The following is a 19,326-nucleotide window of genomic DNA, read 5'->3' as shown; positions in this document are numbered from 1 at the left end:
CACAGTGACAGGACAGGCGCGCGCCCGACTCTGTTCCATCGCGGGGCAGCTGTGTGCACGCGCACGGCTCAGCACTTTCCCAGTTCCGTCTCCTCCATTACTGGCGAGGCTCCCAATCAATAATTCAATAGTTTTGGCGTCTAAATCCAGCCCCAAACGGCGCGATACACAAACACTGCAGACTGTGGAGCAGACTCTGTGAGATCAGTATTAATTAATAGCTAAAGACATTGTGTTTTGTGTGGAAATATCGGAAGGGAAACGCGATCTGGATCCTATAATTATCGGCTCCAGTGTCAGGTGTTTATTAAATGTTCAATAAGAGGCGGTTAAGATGTCAGGAAATGAATCAGGCAGTTTTGTAAGTCAAGTGAGGCAGACATTAATAAATATCATTTTAGCTAAGGCATTGTTTTTTTAATTTTCTTTCTTAGCTGCCTGTATGTTTTTATGCATAAAGCCAAACTTAAGGTCATGACACATAAACCGGCAACATTTTCCATTCAGTGGAGATGGGCAGGAGGCCAGACTCAAGGCGGAACATGGGGATACACAACTGGAATTACATCGAATACCATTAACCTATATTATTTTTTATGTAAAATTGTTTATTACTGACAACATCTTAAACTGTTGGAAAGAAAAAAAATCGATTGAGGCCTAATAAAGTGTAGGCATTAGTGCTGCTCTATGCAAACAAACAAACTGTGGCATTAATTTAATTAAAAATGCATCGTTGCTTTATGTAATTACCAGGCCGTTGGGGTTAGCTCATTTAATTACTGCGAGGAGAACACTGTGGTTGAAACCTAAATGAGTACAAAATATAGAATTAATACTAATTTAATTTAATAATTGTGTGCATTTCAAGTGCCGCAGAGCTGAACAACTTTCATATTTTCTTTTCACTGAACGGCCCCTGTCTCTCTTTATCCTTTATCTGACACTTTTTCCAGCTTGTACTGGAAATTACCAGCCCTCCTCTTCAAACGCTCCATAACCAGATGATGAATAATGCAACGGTTTGGCACGAGAGCAGCGACACACACCCATGTTCAAGACTAAACGGGCCTGTCACAACTGTGACGTTATCAAAAGACCGAAAGCTACAGGCATGAATTATTAAAAACCTACTGCCCTCAAAGGTTTAACGAAAGCAATAATAATAATAATAATAATAATAATAATAATAATAGTAATAATAATAATAATAATAATAATAATAATAATAATAATAATAATAATAATAATAACAATAATTAAATAATAATAATAATTAAAAAGGCGTTGGTTAACGTCAAAATAATGCAAAGTCATTAAAGAAACTTTCGTTAATTTATTGTAAGAACGAAAACATGTTGTCTGTGTGGATTCACGTTTCACATGTGATGAAAAAAGTAAAACAATCTCATGAATACTCTTTTCCCCTTTTTTCTTAAAAACACGTGCCTCAGGTAAGATCACTTTCACTGTTATAAAAACATCAAAATTACATACAGAAAGCACATGATTTTTTAATACACGGAATCAAAGTAAAATACAAAAATGAACAAATTCCCCACAAGGCATTCATAAAGCCACTAAATAATAAAAATAATGCATGTTTCTTGTGTATAAACATATTTTACACGTGCCCGTACCGGTTCGCATACAGTCCTCCTGTTTGCTCCACTTGTGTGAACGATGGCATTTATGACGTAATCCTTTAAAAGGGGACAATTCACCACCTTATATGGACACTAGATCCGGTCATCCTGACAAAAAAAGTTCAGCATAGCCTACACATATATTATAATCTCACATTTCTGCCTATAGTTTCACCTTTTACCAGAGGAGGTCCAAACAAGGTCAGATAGGCCAAACATTCAAGTGAGAGTTGCCCTTTCTCAGAGAGGGGGACAGAAAACAGAGGATGATAAAGAGGGGGAAGGAAAGAGAGAGGGGGGGAGAAAAACGAGTAAAAGTGAGAAAGAGGGGGGGGAGAGAGAGTAGAGAGATTAAGAGAGGGGGAAGAAGTGAAGAAAAACTCATGCTAGGCATTTTTCGAATTTTGGGCAAGAAACAAGAGGGAGAAACACTTTGAATAATGTCATTTTTGTTGTCCTGCTCTGTCTTTTTACAGAGAAAGTGTTTTAGAACGAGGCCAGCCTCTATAAAGGTTCAAATGTCTTCATTACAATAATAATATAACATTAAAACAACTGCAGAATGGTTCGCCTTGTTTGACAAAGTATCGACCGTCCCAGTTGCTTCCTCTTCTTCTTCCTCAGTGTTTACCGCCATGCGGCTGCAGAGAAGAAGATCCCCGCGTGCCCTCGCTGTCCTTCCGTCAAACAATCACCCCTGCGTTGGCTATCACGTCAGTCTTTTTCTTTCAGTCTTTTCTTTATCTCATAAATAGCCTATATTTTAGTTATAATTGTCGTCCTTCATTTAAAAAAATCATAAATATCGTCCTCGGATAATTTTTTCTCACTTCGTCCTTGTATTGTCTCACTTTGAAAGTGTTCAGATTCTCTCGGTCGCGTGGACGAGGCAGATAGCGCGTGCACGGCTTGCGTCCACCCGGCCACCTGGCGTCACAGTCCCAGCGCGGCCGTGTGCTTTTTGGCCTTCAGTCTCAGGTCGGCGATGCTGGAGTTCTTGCTGGTGTTCTTAGCGGCGGCTGCGGCGGCCACGACGGATGCAGCGGAGGCAGACTCGGCCGCGAGCGTCGCCAGGGGCAGTCCGAACGGCGGCGCAGGGAACATCATGTAGGGCGCGTGCGCCGCCAGGTGAGAGTGCAGGTGGTGCTGCGCGTGGGCCACGGCGCTGTCCAGCTGCAGCTGCGCCTGCACCTGAAAGGAGAAGGGCGGCACGTTGCAATGACTATCCTACAGGACGGGACGCACGGGTGGAGAGAGAAGGGGGAGAACATGCGTTAACTTTGCAGTGTGTCTGAGGCTCATTCACTAGTGTCACTGATGTAGATGTCAACACTGTTTACTCATGGAAGGGGGCCGGATGACCTTGAAGTTAAAGGGGCCATCACTCGGCTTGACCTCAGGGTTGAACTCTATAGCTATGCTTATATTCCGACTTAGTTTCATTTGAGGCCATCACAGGAGGCCATCTTATTTTTTGGTCATTGTTTGACTTGCTGCAGTTCTATAGAGCCAAAGGTCATCTCTAAGTTTTTATTTGTACATCAATAGCATGAAATATGATCACATTTCAACCTTTTGTAGCCTTTGGGGATCTGTGGCCTTCAAGGAAATAAGCCAGAGCAGGACAGGGAATGACAATGGTGCTTAAAGTAAGGACTGGACTACACTAAAACTTAGTCCAACCTAAAAAATGATATACATGCATTTACTATTCTGTCCACACACACAAAACAGGTGCACAGCTCAATTAATCATCCTTTGTGGTATATCGCCTATTTTTTGTGTGCGTAATGGAAAGATACCAGAAGAAACTTCTGTCCTTCATTATCCTGCTTTTGGACTACTTACATGGAGGCTTTCTCAAGTAAAGTAGGCATACAAATGATCCATAAAACAATAGAGGGAATTTTCCAATTAGGCTGTACAGGCTACCCTGTGTTGGCACACTGTTTTTTTGTCACTGTAATAAGAGTTTAGTTACCCCCTCCTGCATAGCACTTGTGCAGAGCCTGTGCCAAGACAGCAGTCCGGGGATTGGTCTGGTTTTAAGAGTAGACGCTTCAAAGAAACTTGCCTGTTGGAATGGCATCCGTAAAGCCCCCACGTTGACATATGGCGCTACACGACAAGCTTCAAACTGATTGGCTGCTCCAATCAGGACTCCTGAAAGAAAAGAAAAAGCACAGACGATAGCCTAATTGTGAGGAGAATATCCCATACCACAGTGCGTTTATTTGTGCGCAAACAGTGCGTAAAAGATGAAGGATGCTGTTTGTATTTGAGCCTTTAAATAAAATAGAATAAACTAGAAGTAATCGTGTGTAGTTTTGTGTTAATGGGAGCATGCATGCAAGCAAGATAAAAGCGTACCTTTATGTAGCTGGTTCTCCTGCTTTCTGCATTTGGCTCTTCTGTTCTGGAACCAAACCTGCAGGGACAGAAATTAATTAGAGAGCCGCTGATTGGCAGCTGCTTGTGAGGCCATGTGTAATTCCTCTCAAAGTGACAACAACCGCAGAAAAACAATATCCCCGAGGAGCACTGAAATATTAATGACACTGCTTAACCCCGGATCTGAATTATTTCATTTAGTCTACAACGAGAAAGAGAGAGAGAGAGGAAGAGAAAAGAGGGATGGAGCAGAGAGGAAGAGGGAGAACAAAAATGGAAAGTAGTAAATCTACGAGAATGGGAGGGCATTAAAAGCTTATTAGCAGCATAGAAACACTCTTGTTGGAAATGCGCAGCACTATTGGACTATAATAAATAACCTTGTCGGCGCTGGTTTCATCTTTCTATAGATTAGTGTCCCTGAAGAGTTGAATGGACTCTCAGATATCGAATAGCAGCAACGCTATTACGCTTTTTGGACATCAGAGCAAGGCGATCTGAGAGCATCTCCCTCTTTCTCTCTCTTTCCCTCTCTCATTAAATGACCGCTGAAATTAATTACCCTTATCTGCACAAAATCCATGTCAGAGAAACGCTTAAATAGCCTCTCAGTTTTTGTCTAATCACCGCTATAACACACAGAAAGAAAGCGGCTTCAAAGACAGCACACTTCTCCTTTTTGTTTCCTTTCTGCTCAAATCGTCGAGCGTCACTTTCAGAGGAAAACGCCTTGAAACGCAGATTAAACGACGAATGTGCTTTGAATCTCGCAGACAAAGCTCGGCCTAAATTAGCCCACAATACAACAGCATGTCAGTCTACAATCTCAAATACATCAGGTCCATATACACACAGAAAGAAATATCATATCGATTGAGCTGTCAGCTGGCTTCTTTTATTGACCACAGAGCATGTCAATCGGAAGTGCTTTTGCGCATTCTTCAGTTCTAATTTATTGCCATGATAAAAGCAAATGCCCTCCTGTTATTGATTGGATTTTAAAGTAAAAATCAAAATAAATGTGTGGCATGCAACTGGTAAAAAATATAAGAGAAGGAGAGAGAGAGGGCTGCTTGATTTGGGTTGAAAATAATACATAATTTATGTAAATCCCCGAGCTGTGCGCCTTGTCCGGGGCACAATGCGCCTTATTGGGGAGATTCCAGTTCAGGACGGGAGAGCCCTGCAAAAGGCTGCCTTTAACTTTGTTTTTTTTTTAAGAGGGGGCAAGTTTGGGATCCCCTAGGCCCCGCTTTATGATTTCTCTTGCCTCAACCATCCCCTCATTCACGACAAATGCTCAGTCCTCACTCGAGCCAGGAAATAAAACCATAAAGTCTGGACTTATTATAAGGGTTTTGATAAATCAGAATAGTGGAGTTGTGTATAGCTTCGTGCCCCCCGCCCCCTCCCTGCTCATGTTACACAAGACATGTCTGACTGAACCCCCCCTCCTCTTCCCTGAAGCCTTACTGGGTTTCTGCGCAGATGGTGCATCCCCATGAAAAACGACAGCATCTCTCCCAAACAGGAGACTCGTGGTAACATGCACCGTGAAACTGGAGGCAAATATTTGGAAGCTTATTTGTTGCTGTTGATTCGGTCAATAAAGATTAAAACAAGTCTCGTGACGCAAGCAAGCAGGGCCTAATTGAGACATAGATTGGATAATCAAGAACAAAATGTTAAAAAAATAAATGTATAATGAAGGAGGAACAAAGGATGTTTGGACGTTGAACTGTGCTGCCTCCTTTTTCAAAATCTTCAACAAAACATTTGAGCACCCATGGGAATCATGAACCATTTCACTGATACAGGCCATGACTTCGGCCCAAAATACTGTGCATTAATATTTTGTACATGCAAACATTTCTAATCAAAATATGATTCATTTCAGATTGCATCTCTGTCTGATATCAGCCTCATCAGACCAAATCATTGACTAAATTATAAGAAATACCTCCAGGAAAACGTGGAACACCTCAGAGTGTGTGCATTCATTATTGTTATTATTATTATTATTATTATTATTATTATTATTATTATTATTATTATTATTATTATTTACATTTACATTTACTTTTAAGCAAGTGGGTTATCATCTTATTTAGTGACACACATTACACTACCATTTCCATGTACAATTATGAAATATAATTATTACTTATTATAATTCTATGTAACCTTCAAAGTGGCCCTCGACCTCAGTTTTATTATTGTTTAAATTCTGGATAAATATCACATTTTAAACGCTCATTGTGTTATTATTCATTAGTTTATTTATTCCCCCTAGCAGTTTGAGAACAGTCCCTACCTGTACTCGGGCCTCGGACAGTCCCAGCCTCTGGCTCAGCTCCTCGCGCATGAACGCGTCCGGATAGTGCGTCTCGTCGAAGAGCCGCTCCAGCTCGTTGAGCTGCTCTAACGTGAAGTTAGTCCGACTTCTCCTCTGTTTAATTTTAGTCTGTGCCTCGTCCTCTATGGGCTTCGAGTCCTCTTTCCTTTCCTTCACGTCCGTGGTGCCTATGTGCGTAAAGCAGCAGACCATTAGACAGGGAAACATCAACATCATAGACCTTTAGATATGTTTTTGATATTATATATTATAACCACTAACCATACGGTGTATTCTCAAAAAAAATCACAAACCTTTATTTCTGTTAGAGCTTATTACACCAGCTTATCCTTTTCTTGGTGAAAACAACCCAAACTAACAGCTTTGTAATCTCTACAAACCACAAAAAACGTGCACTACATCCCTGAGTAAATGCTACAAACTCTGCGAGAAATGACTATTGATCCTCACCATGTAGTCATAAAACCTCTGATAATAAAGAAAGAAAGCAATACATGCCCTGCCAGCCCTCAAAGAGCAGCAAGCTATCAGAGCTCGGATGTTTTGTAGAGCTACATAAAGCTCTTTAATTATTTACTGCTTATAAATATGCAACACTGCATGTGCCCACTGCTGGATGTCTGATACACGCGTGTATCTGTTCCGCTTTTTACAACGCTGCTGCCCGGGACGAAGACATGCCGTTTTCATAACAGACCACTTACATACATAGATCTGTTCCTGTGTTGTTACGTTCATGGTCTTTCAAAATAATACACAGCGAACAGGCTGCACAAACTACCATGTATGTATTTGATTCTTTTCTTAAATGTAATATATATATAAATATTTAATAACACCGGGACACAAGTGATCCGATAAAAAAAACAAATGGCACAATTATTAATATTTTGCCGTTTGGTGTTAATTTACGCTGCGTAAAAAGCTCTGATCTTTTCTAACTGGGCTTCGATTTCAGCTATACATTAAAAAATGAATTACTAAGAAAATTACTAATTCCATCTTTACTCCGTAGTATATTTTTTATATATATTAAATCACGAGTTTTATATTTCAGCCATCTACTGTTGCACCTGATGTGTCTCCACACCTGGAACAGGAATCTAATGTCAACCGAGAGACTGCAGAAATGACAGGACTTGATTTCCACCTTTCATGTGCTGGTATCTGTGTGTCAGGTGTTTGATACGCTTTCTTTCTGTTTAAACAAATCCATTCAATGAAACAGAGCTATAAAGATGGCTGACAATGGTTTAATGATAAAAAATAAAGCAGCTACATTGTCATGGTTGGTCTATGGAGTAGCTTTGACTGGAGCTTTTTTGCAAACTTGCATTTAACCTGTTTCTTTTTTATAAACTTATATTAACCTCTAATGTAAAATACAAAATGTTGGGATTAATTTCTATATTAAAGATAAATAGTCAATAGTTGGCAAAGGCCTCGGTGGTTATAATAGTTCTGCATGTCTTTTTTGATGCATATAATCTAAGAATTGAAACTTAAAAGCTGGACTACAAACTTCAGCTGCAAGCACATGATTAATAGTGAAAATAAGGATAAATATAACATTTTGAACAGCTTTTGACGTTGGAAATGCAGGGCAAACAGCTTAATGATCACATATAAATGATTTTGTTGGAGGGATAAAGAAAAAATATATAATGCTGCAACTCACTCGGATCGATATTATTTGTCTGCTAAAAAATCAGCAGTTTCTGTTCGGATCAAAGCTCAAATCAAAATGTTTTAGCATTGTTTCGTAAATAAATTCGTGCTGATAGACTTTTTACTCCTCTATAAGTCTATTTTTCTATCTGTCCAGGCTGTGTGAAGCACACCAAGCTCTCCTACCGTCTATGAGTTTGGGGCTCCCGGCGTCCCTGATCCTCTCCGGGCCGAGCATGTCCGTTTCCCTGCCCGGCGAGTGCGCCACGTTCCGGGTGACTCCTCCTGCTGCCGCCGCTGCCTCCTCTCGGCTCCCGGGCTCCCCAGATAAAGACTCCCTGCTCCCTGCTCGCGCGGAGCCGGTCTCCAACACCTCCCTGTAGGTTATCACTTCCTTCTTCTCCTTCACTTTCTGATCGAAAGACTTAGACACGAACGCGGTGAGCTCTTCCATCCCTGCCTGCTCTCTCCTCTTTGAGAAACACACCACTCTCTCTCTCTCTCTCACACACACACCTCTCACTCACACACTCTTTGCTCCACGACTGCTTAAGACATCAATGATGTGGCTCGTTTTAAAGTCGACCCCCACTTTGGAAAATGATGATGATGCTGCTGCTTCTTGTGCCAACTCTGGGAAGAGGTAAAAAATATAGAAAGAAAGAATCTTCTCAGTCTAGTCCTCCTCCTTTGGTAGCGGAGTTGGGAACCTGCTGGTGCTCCTCTATTGAAGTCACACTATTTATACTTTGCGGCGCCTTGCCCCCTTGATCCGTGCAAATTACCTCCCCTCAGGATGCCGGGATGAGCCCCCCTTCCCCTTCTTCACTCATACGGGAGAGAGAGAGAGATAGAGGAAGAGGAGTAAAAAACATTAAGCAGCACTGTCGCTATTGGCCATTAATCCGAGATTGACAAGAAGGACTAATTAATTTAATTAAGCACTCATTCGCTGCTATTGTCCTGAGTTAGTTTTTAAACACCCAGGAGATGCTCGTCTCTCTCTCTCTCTCTCTCTCTCTCTCTCTCTCTCTCTCTCTCTCTCTCTCTCTCTCTCTCTCTCTCTCTCTTTCTCTCTCTCTGTGCAGGGGTGTGGCTTAAAAATGACAAGAGAGAGAGAGAGAGAAAGAAAGAGAGAGAGAGAGAGGAGCACATGGATGAAGAGTCCTTCCTCCTCCTCAGTATATCTCTGCGATCTGGAGGAAAATAAGTCACAACGATGACACGGAGAGAAAAGGAGGTAAAAAAGAGAGAGAGGACCAGCTAAGAGGATATCAGCAGGAACAGAGACTGATACATGAAGCTGTAGGAGAAAGGTGTTCAAGTGATACACTTGGCTTTAACCCCAGTTTAAACACAGATGGCTGTTAGAGGCCTGGTACATTTTTATCGATATATTTATGGCGTCTGATACTTTGAAACGGGAACAAAACAGGTAGAACCAAATAAAAAAATGTTAAGTCCAATGAAAAGAAGTCTTTCTAATTTTATCTTTTAAAACCTTTTTAAAAAGAAATTGTTGTAGCCTACTCACAGTTATTGAAATAAAAATACAGTAGGATATGAAGAAAAAAAGTAAGTAATATTTCTGACATCAAAGTTTCATCGACCCCGCAAGACACCTTATTTAATGTTTTCCCGCCATGCAACGCGTCTTTACGTTTCTAATCTGCAATTATGTATTTTAAATAGTCATCATTAGTGAGCCTATATCGCTTAATATTAATTCTCAGTGGACTTTTTAAGCCATTAGGACGTTAAATAGCAGCTAAACGCTTCATTAGCATGCCTCTTGCAATGTTTTTGCCACTGGGCTCACTAATTAGTAACGTTTTCAACTCGCCTTTTATTCTTCCTGAAATCATCGCCTATATTTGCTAAAATAAATAAACAATTATAGTTGACTTGCGGTGGAGTTAAGTGAACGCGGCACATACAGAGAGATAGAGAGAGAGAGCAATTAAATGAGGAAGAAAGGGCGACGTACAGCAATGCAGACAAGAAACAGGATACAGTGGAATTCTGAAAACGTCGGGATGAATTTGATGCAAAATTAAGCGTGTTTATTGATAATCTATATAAAGCCCCATTTCCACACAAGAGCTCCAACAATTCCCCTGATTAAATATTAACAATGTTTCAGCTTGAACCTTAGGCATTAATTACGAGTATTCCTGCTGCATCTCAAAGCAGGGTGAATTCCTAATCGCACTGATAAGCAGCCTCTTGTGTCTATTTGCAGTCAAATCCCCATTATCTTGTTTATCAGCCATTTTTATTCACGTTATTGATTCATTTACTCATGTCAAATTGGCCGTTTCTCCAGTGTTTTGTGAATTAAACCAGGTTATCAATAATTCTATAGTTTGTTCAGAAATGTTTGCATGAACCACCCAAGAGCATAATTATAAGAGAGTATAACCTCATGTAAATTTTCTTGTATTACCTATAACATTAATTTGCTTGTTTATTTATTTAACCTGTATTTAACCAGGTGAGTTAATTGAGAACCAATTCTCATTTGCAATAACGACCTGGGCGAGAAGGCAACACAGGTGGCATTACAGTAAATAAAAGACAAAACAAAAAACAGAGAGGACATACATAGAAACCTAGAGACAGAAAAATACAACATAAAAATATGACAGCAGTGAACAACTTAAAAGCAATTTAAAAGCAAGTGCAGTGATGTTGAGTTATGGGGTTTATTAAGTTTTTGAAAGTGGCGAGTGGAATGAGAGAGGTCAGCTTGTGTCATTTTATGGTTTGTGGTGTACCCTACCTGTTCCAAAACGAAATAGTTATTCCCCTCTCTGCTCCATGAATAGCCTTAATATTAAGTAGTGTTATAAAAAATATTTTCTCCATATACTGAAATATACCATAGGTCAAAATAAAAAAATTACAAAATATCTACATCAGTTAATCTCATACCTTTATGAAAGAGTTTTAGTGTCAAATTGGCCCTAAAAAAGTAGAAAAAATAGTTTAGGCACAGATTTGATCTCTTGAATAACGCGCACCAGGTACATAATGTTGAAATGATTGCACTTGTGTTATCGTTAACATCACCATGCGTATGTGACACTCGATAGAATCAGAATCAGAATCATTTTTATTGGCCAGGTATGCTTGAACACACAAGGAATTTGACTTGGTAAACTGTGCTCTCTTTGAACAAGGCATAAGAATAAGACATACAGATAAAAATAAAAATATAATAACAATAACATCAGCTATAAATACAAAGGAACAACAAATAGGCATGACTAATATGTACAGGCTAAAATAATATGATAATAGTACAGTGGCATTTTCAAGTAACTCAGTTTAGTTTATGTTATATTGAAATAAAATACACAGTGTATATTGTACTTTACTGTCAGGATCAAATTTTGCTAAAGATTTAAGTGAAAGGATATGATTTAAACTAACTTAATCCTTGCTTGTTAGATGAAGAGCAGACCCCAATCGATTGCTCGTTGTTTGACTATACTGTCTGCACTCAATCGATGCTCTCTGGCTCGATTAGTTGAGTCGTCTGAGCAGTGCATGGCTGAATTGTGAAGCTTGAAAGCGATTTAAAGGTGAGGAGCGGGATTTTCAGTCCAAGGTAAGTCCTCTTTGTTTATTTCTGTTGAACTTTGTCTTTTTGTAACGTTTACTGCCTGCAATAGGAGACGTGTCCACTGCCAAATGTCCACAAGGCAACGGTTAACTCGAAACATGGCAAGAGACAAACGTTAGTTGAGGTAGCAAGGTTAGCCTGCTAGCTAGCAACAACAACAACAGAGAAAGCATGTTTGTCATGTTTGTATGATTTATGCCACAGCCGTGTTGCTGGAGCTGTAACGTTGCTTGAAACCTTACACTGTTGCTTTATAGACACGTAGATGGGAAGATAAGCTAATGATACATGTTGATAACCAACTTGTGCACACTACATCCCTGACAGACCTTTTGTAATCAAACCATAAACCAGCTAAGTTAAACATTGTGTGAATAGGATATGAAGAGAAATGGACTATTTATGAAGTGTTATTTTTGTGTTTTTACACAGCTGTATGTTCAGTCATACAGGAAATGTTGTTGTTGTTGTTAGAGAGTTAGCTCATCATTGACCACCCTCACATGTTTGTTTTGTCAGCTGACAGACAGCCAGCATGGGGAGACGCTCGTCCGATAGTGACGATGACAGCCGGAGCAAGAGAAAGAAGAAACAGCGTCGCCGTTCATCCTCCTCCTCCTCGTCTTCGTCTTCCTCCTCCGGCAGCAGGGTGGCCAGCAGCCGGAGCCGTAGGTCAAGCCGTCGTAGCCCGTCTCGCTCCAGGGATAGAGACAAAGAGCGAGACAGAAGGTGGGACTGCACAACAATCTTTTACTTTCTCAATAGAGGTAGATTAACTCTGGTTGAGTGACTTCTTCTAAATAATAATAATACATTTTATTTTGGGCGCCTATCAGATCACCCAAGGTCAGCTTACAGATGATAAAAACATTAATCAATAAAACATCATAAAAACAAACAAACAAAAAGTAAAATAAATAAATAAATAAAAACTAGTGAAGTGCACAGAGTCAGGTTAGAGTGAATATGCCAGTTTGAACAGGTGAGTTTTGAGTTGGGATTTGAATGATGTTATGGAGTTCGACTGTCTTATGTGTGGGGAGAGGGAGTTCCAGAGTCTGGGTGCTGAGCAGCTGAAGGCTCGGGCACCCCTGGTACTGAGGCGTGACGGTGGAATAGTTAATAGTTAAGCAGAGGTTGAGCGGAGGGAGCGGGAGGGAGTGTATTCATGAAGGAGGTCGCGGAGGTAAGTGGGGGCCAGATTTTGGAGAGCTTTGTAGGTGAGGAGAAGGTTTTTGTAGTGGATGCGGTATTGAAAAGGGAGCCAGTGAAGTTGGATAAGAACAGGAGTGATGTGGTCAGATGATTTGGTGCGGGTGATGATTCCGGGCGACCGAGTTCTGAATGATTTGCAGTCTATTGATGAGTTTGGTGGGGAGTCCGGTGAGGAGGGCGTTGCAGTTATCAATACGGGAAGTGACAAAGGAATGAACAAGGATTTTGGTGCTGGATTGGGACAGTGAGGGGCTAAGTCTGGAGATGTTGCAGAGGTGGAGGAATGCAGTATGGGTGGTGTTTTGAATGTGTGGTGCGAATGAGAGAGTGCTGTCCAGAATGACACAGAGGCTCTTCACTTGGTGGGAGAAGGGTACAGGGAATCCATTGATGATGATGGGGGGGGACTGGGGTGTGTTGAGATTTGGTGAGGGTGGATTTGGAGATGATGAGCAGGGCCTCGGTTTTATTCCCGTTGAGTTTCAGGAAGTTCCTGCTCATCCAGCAGTGTCCATGCACAAATCAGACAGTATTTCAACTGTAAGGGTCCTGTTACTGATATTTAAAGCTACTGTTGGTAGGAATGGTGTAAAAAACGTTGCTGTTTTTCAGCTGGGTTTGGAGAAAAGTTAATAATGCTGATCGGTACTCGTCGGTAAGTGAAGTAATTTGAGACTATTGCGAAATATCTGCGTTTTCCAATGCCTTTGTATCAAGCAATGTTATTATTCCCCTCGTCCAGTTATGACGGACCAATCATAGCTAATCTCCAATCCTCTGTCCTACGTCCTCCCATTGGTTATGAGTCAGGCACTATCATGACTGCACACACCGATGTGTGTTAGTTTATTTTATTTTCCTTTATTCTTTCTTTTTCTTTCTCTTTCTTTACTTTACTTTATCTTTATTCATTTACCTCTTTATTTCTCTACTTTCTCTTCTTCCTGACTTCTTTATGTATTTATTTTGATGCCTTGGTCCACAGTATCCTGTAACCTCTTGAGTCCTCTGCCTCCCTCCTCCTCCCGCCACCACAGATGAACATGGACAGAAAAGGATTACAACACCTTGAGCTGTCCCACCAGGCTCAAGAATCACCTTAGCCTGCACACGCCGATCTGGTTGGGAGGGATAGTGTTGACTTTTTAAGTCCCTCTCTCTGTGACTACCAACAGCAGCTTTAATCGTATGTTGGCTTATTGCAAGTTATAAATTACACAGATCTCTTGGAGGCTAAAATGTATGGTACTGTGACTTGCAGCCACCTACAGCTGTTAAACTCTCAGAGTCTAATGTCTTTCCAGTGAAATGATAACACAGCTTGTGTTAGATTCTGCACCGTCATCTGACTGATATTGAATTTTGATAACCATGATAGGTTCAATACCTTAAATGGCTGCGCTTGCTATGCTTTTTTGATAAGATAGAGTAGTAATAGCACAGATATTGTAACATTCAAAATCATTCCATTTTATAGAGGCTTATCAGGGCGTAAAAAAAATGAAGCTGTCATTAATTTTAATTTTACACCTGTGCTTTCTGCTTTCCTGTCTTCTGTGAAAAGTGTACAGTAGAAGTGTAATTTAAGTGACTGTTCCCAATCATTGAATTCAAAACACTAGTGCAACCATTGACCAACTCTTTCTGAACACAAGACAACATTCTTTGAAGTAAGTCAGTGTGGGGCCCAAACTTGACTGTGAATCCTGAGATTGCAGATGAGACATTTTGAATTCTAGAAGAGTCTGTTTAGGTAGCATGTAATCCTCTTATTACTATACAAATACATGCTACTCTCTGACTGCAAAGCAGTAGTTGTTTATATTAAAAAAAGTTTTACTTTTGAACTCTAAAAAAGTTAGATTGGTGTCCACTGTGGTTAGTTTAGGTCCATGCTACAACCATATAACCTGCAAGGTTAAACATGGACGTAGGAGTTTGATGGTCTTCTTCAATGCATAACCATAGACTGTATGAATAATGGACGTAGTATCCGTGACTTCACCCATCTGTTCCTGAGCGCTGTTTTGAAGCCAATTGTCGGCGGCAGCCATATTGGAAATGCGGAACTCAACCAGGCAGAGTGTGACGTAAAGGGGCAGAGTTTGAGCCTCCTAGCCAACAGCTATGTGTTCCCGTCCAGGAGTCAAGTCAGTCATGTCCTTATTTGGGCAAAGCACTGTTTTGAAGCCAATCGTCAACGGGAGCCATATTGGATATGCTGCTGTCAAGCTAGTGTGTGAGGTAAAGAGGCGGGCTTTGAGCCTTCTAGGCAACAGCTACAATGTTCCAGCCTGTCAATCGAATCAGCTGTGCTTCTCATAATGGAAATCTCATAACCTAATACCTTCAAAATTGCAGCGTTATGAAAAAATTCACCCCCGTACAGTGTGTGCCATTACAGAAATGAGCTATCCAGACTACACTCGTTTTTTGTCCCAGGCTGTAAACCTGTTTATTTCTGCTGTAAAGATCGGCTTTTTTGAATTGGTGTGTATGTGATTTCAGGTACTTCCAGAGCCAGCCTCAAGCGTACACTTGATGAACTGCAGTTTTTAACACTTCCGCATTGGCTTCAATTCTCGTGGCCGAGAATCCCAGTCAGAATAACGTGTCACTATTGGTCAAAATAGTCTGAAAAGCTGATGAAGCACATAGATTAGATGGATGGGACGATTTGGAACTGGCTTTCAATTTTAACCAGTGCAGTGAAGGACTTTGCTCTGGTATGATCCAGATCTGAAATTTCCCTGTCATATTTATATTGAGTCTATATTTTTTGAATTCCTTATATAATTTATGCAAAGTAAAGTGTGAAATAACTACTATCAAAGGTGAAACAGGTACTTTTGCTTTTGTTTTTTGGCTAGAGGACTTTTTAAAGTTGAAGCATTTTATGATGGGAGAGATGCTTTTCGATCACTCATTCTGTCTGCTCTTAGAAAACAAGTGAAATCTGAAGGCGTGTCTTCCCTGAGACATGAAAGGTCACACGCTTGCACCAGCTTTAAAAGCCTTTCCTCATGTTTACAAAATACCACTCTTTGTAATTTATCAGAAGGGGTGGGATGGGGGGGGTGCTTCAGTAATAATCAGACATCTTTACAAGTGGCCAGTAGCTGGACCTGGCCCCCTCCATCCATCCACAGCTGCCACTGGCTGTGTGTGGCTGCTCAGACAAGGCCAGTTGATAGTAATTATTTATGAGGCTTGGTCAAGGTCCATTACTGCTGATTGGAAGTCATTGCCTGTCTGCAAAGGGGGGAGTGGGGCTGTGTAAACCCTGGGATCACAGTCCCTCATCTATTAGCCATACGTTTTGATCAATTAACCAAGACCTTGTGTGAGTGTGTAAGTTCTGTAAATAGGCCACACACGTGCAGGCATTCCCAATCTGTGCACACACATGGTATAGACTAGAGGGACCTCACATGCGGTAAAACAGAAGTGTGTGTGTGAGTGAACAGAAGTCATCAAAGTGTGAAGTGTTCATGTGAAAGACTTCTGCGTTAACCCACACACTCTCCACTCCAAGTGTTCTAGCTATTAAGTGTGCAATACATGAAGTCCTCACAGGCTTTAGAGGGAATGTGTGAGCCTGTGTAAAAAAACTCAGCTCACTACTGTGTGTTTTCTCTGTGTAAAGTGTGAAGCGGCTGTATGAGGGATGTGGAAGTTATTTCATGAGGACCTCGCTCATGGGATCCAGCCTTTGGAATACTAATGTATCTTTCCTGCGCTTCTCTAAGTGGTACAAATCTGGTTTGATAGTTCAGCCTCTCTGTTATTTGTATTGCATTCCTTTTCGCTCTTCCTCAATCTTAAAGAGCTCCCGTAGGACCTTGTGTTTTTTGTTTTTTTTTGGTGGCGTGTTTTTAGCTTTGGTGAAACAAAAGCCGAGATTTTAAATAATGAATATTGCTCAAACTGTTTGCGCAGCAGAAGAGGAGGTTCCTGCATTTCCATTCAGCCCCATAAATGCCTCCTGCTACATGGTATCAATAGGAACGTAGTGTGAGCGGTGTTTGGAAAGTAGTCGTGGAAAATAGCTACACACACCTCTGTAGCCACATTAAAGCACAGCAGAGCACCAAAGGGCCCCTGTGGAGGAACTGTAGGGCAGCCTGCGTGGCTCTGCTGCTCTGTCTGTAGACGAGCGTGTTCACTAATGCAAAGTGGCCGTCAGCGGTGCTCATGTGGAGGTTGTCTGGGACGTATTTGCTCTTGAAATGAACATAAAAACAAATTAAAAGTACAGATTGAAATTATAGGAGAGATCATTTAAGATAATGTTTCATAGATCAGAAGATAAAATAATCTATACAAAGATGCTGTAAGACCATCTTGTAATTATTACACGAAACAAACGTATATCCTCAGTGAATTTTGGAGCTTTTTTCCCCTTGTGAAACCACACCAAACACTCAGAACAAATTTACATGTTTCACTGATGCAGACTTGCCAAAAACATAAAATGATTAATTGCAGAAACAATAACCCTGCTGTCTGATTGATGTTTAGTTTTGAGGATCCTGCCAGTAATAGAAATGAAATTTGTTTGTTTTTGTGTCTGTGTGCGCCAGGAGGAGAAGACGTTCCAGCAGCAGCTCGTCCCACAGTTCATCTCGCAAGAGGAGGAGTCGCAGCGCGGAGCGAGACAAAGGGAGGGGCCACCGCTCGCACAGGTCCCGCAGCAGAGACAGGAGGTACACATGCACACACAGGCAAACACTTCCACAGATCACTGTTTATTCTGCACAGCTTAATTTTACTGTGGATCAGTATAGAGTAACCAGCAACACAATGAAAGTATGAAAAGTCAAAGAAGACTTCTAAATCAGTTTAATTACACTGTATTTTGAATTCCTTTACACTTTAGCAATGGTTTATGAAATATCCTGCTTTAAATTGTTGCTATTTTATTGTTATTTGCAAAAACTAAACAAAAAACAAAGATTTAATAACAATATTGATGAAAAATAGCAATTTTTGGACATGTATTGAGCAACAATTTGGACAACATGCTTGAATTACACACTGAGAAAGTGAGGAGAAGACATGAAGAGAAGGAGAAATAAGCAATGTCTGCGTCATTGAGGAGTGACCAAAGAATTGGACTTGAAGCTCACTCGCTGTTTGTATTACAAATCAGTATGTGGAATTTCATTGCAGACTTTTCTTATTAAAAGAGCAATAAGACTTTTGGAAGTTTACTTCAGTGTAAACAAACACATCTTTTTGTATTTATGCCTCATGTCATCAGAGGGAGCCACATGGAAACTTGTGTCTTAGTTCTGGATCGAGTGTGTCGCATGTGCGAGTGTGTGCGCGGGGAACTCGTGTCTCAGTTTGCTCCGTCTGTTCGTCTTGCTCTGTGGGAATGAATGAAACAGAGACCCGCAAAGACAGCAGGTCACGAGCCACACAAGACCAATCCTCCCTAAATGTCCTCTGGGAGCAGCTCTGCTTTCACTCATTATTGCAATTAAAACACCATTACCCACAATTCCTTTACTGAATTATGATTATTATTAGTGTAGCTGGCCTTTTTTTTTTTTTTGCAAGGGGCCGACAAATTCATGCAAAACTACTGCTTACACACCTCCACCACACTCCTCTCTTTCTCACACACACACACACACACACACACACACACACACACACACACACACACACACACACACACACACACACACACACACACACACACACATAGCCAGACGTGTTTCCCTTTCAGAAACATAATAGCAAAGTCTCTGTGTGTGGTGGTCCATGTCATTAGCATAGCTAATCTGTTGCTAATGAACCAGTAAACTGTGCTGTTTTTTAAATCCCCCACATACACTCGCACAGACACACATTGTCACACACACATAAAAAACACGCACGGACGCACAATCGAAGAAAAGGTTGTCATAATATATGCGTGAGCGAGGCCCTTTGTTTACTTGTGTATGGCTGCGGGGGAGAGCAGAGATCATTTTAATCACAAAGGGAAAAAGTGTTTTAATATCTTCATTACAGAGGTTTCAGGATGAATTGATCATGCAACAGAGACGTTTTTTGACACAGGAGTGCTTGATGGAGTCGCAAAAACACACCACACTCCACCCTGACGGTCACAGAACTTTCTTTGACTTTAGAATAAGAAACATATTTCAGATTTGGGTCATGAGCTGAAACCATTTATGGAGAAAATTTCACCGAACACTTTTTTTCTCAGTGCTCTCCCTGGCAGTCCCTGGTGATTAAAACATCAGTTAAAAAATGTCATCTCTTGTGTGGTGCGAGATGAAGGCTGGAGGGGATTTGGGGAGATTTAGAACTACAGTCGATGACATTGGTGTTTACAAACGCCGCACTGTGATTAGGAGGGTTGCATTGTGTAATCGGCTTAGCGGTGAGCGAGGAGCAGGTGGGTT

At 41.0% G+C, this 19,326-nt stretch overlaps 2 protein-coding genes across 5 annotated transcripts in view; one reads left to right on the top strand and one right to left on the bottom strand.

Moving 5' to 3' along the window:
• Window positions 1-1,316: 1,316 nt before the first annotated feature.
• shox2 (short stature homeobox 2) lies at window positions 1,317-8,515 on the bottom strand. Its single transcript, XM_034701421.1, has 5 exons — window positions 8,248-8,515; window positions 6,352-6,560; window positions 4,017-4,074; window positions 3,721-3,809; window positions 1,317-2,873 (listed from the first exon to the last, which is right to left on the bottom strand). Exons 1-5 carry the CDS (start codon window positions 8,513-8,515, stop codon window positions 2,580-2,582), a joined length of 918 nt encoding a protein of 305 aa, XP_034557312.1. The 3' UTR covers window positions 1,317-2,579.
• Window positions 8,516-11,532: 3,017 nt separating this feature from the next.
• LOC117825893 (serine/Arginine-related protein 53-like) overlaps window positions 11,533-19,326 on the top strand; it is a 126,082-nt gene continuing 118,288 nt past the window's right edge. For 2 of the 4 annotated variants that reach the window (XM_034701870.1, XM_034701869.1), the window contains exons 1-3: window positions 11,533-11,674; window positions 12,209-12,418; window positions 17,488-17,610. In XM_034701870.1, coding sequence (XP_034557761.1) covers window positions 12,225-12,418; window positions 17,488-17,610 — 317 coding nt within the window. In that variant the 5' untranslated portion in view covers window positions 11,533-11,674; window positions 12,209-12,224. The remainder of the gene's footprint in view (window positions 11,675-12,208; window positions 12,419-17,487; window positions 17,611-19,326) is intronic. The other 2 variants (XM_034701871.1, XM_034701872.1) reach the window with 1 other exon arrangement.

This window comes from Notolabrus celidotus, chromosome 14, assembly GCF_009762535.1.
Source record: "Notolabrus celidotus isolate fNotCel1 chromosome 14, fNotCel1.pri, whole genome shotgun sequence".
In the NCBI taxonomy this organism is placed as follows: domain Eukaryota; kingdom Metazoa; phylum Chordata; class Actinopteri; order Labriformes; family Labridae; genus Notolabrus; species Notolabrus celidotus.
Note: the sequence above shows the minus strand (reverse complement) of the source record. Positions and strands in the feature narration are given on the sequence as shown.

Excerpts from the sequence above, each read along its gene's own strand:
- shox2 (XM_034701421.1), bottom strand. The coding sequence starts at position 8,515 with ATGGAAGAGCTCACCGCGTTCGTGTCTAAGTCTTTCGATCAGAAAGTG. Across the intron at positions 4,075-6,351 it reads TGTCCGAGGCCCGAGTACAG|GTTTGGTTCCAGAACAGAAG; the intron begins GTAGGGACTGTT and ends CTGTCCCTGCAG. Across the intron at positions 2,874-3,720 it reads TACGGATGCCATTCCAACAG|GATAGTCATTGCAACGTGCC; the intron begins GCAAGTTTCTTT and ends CCCGTCCTGTAG.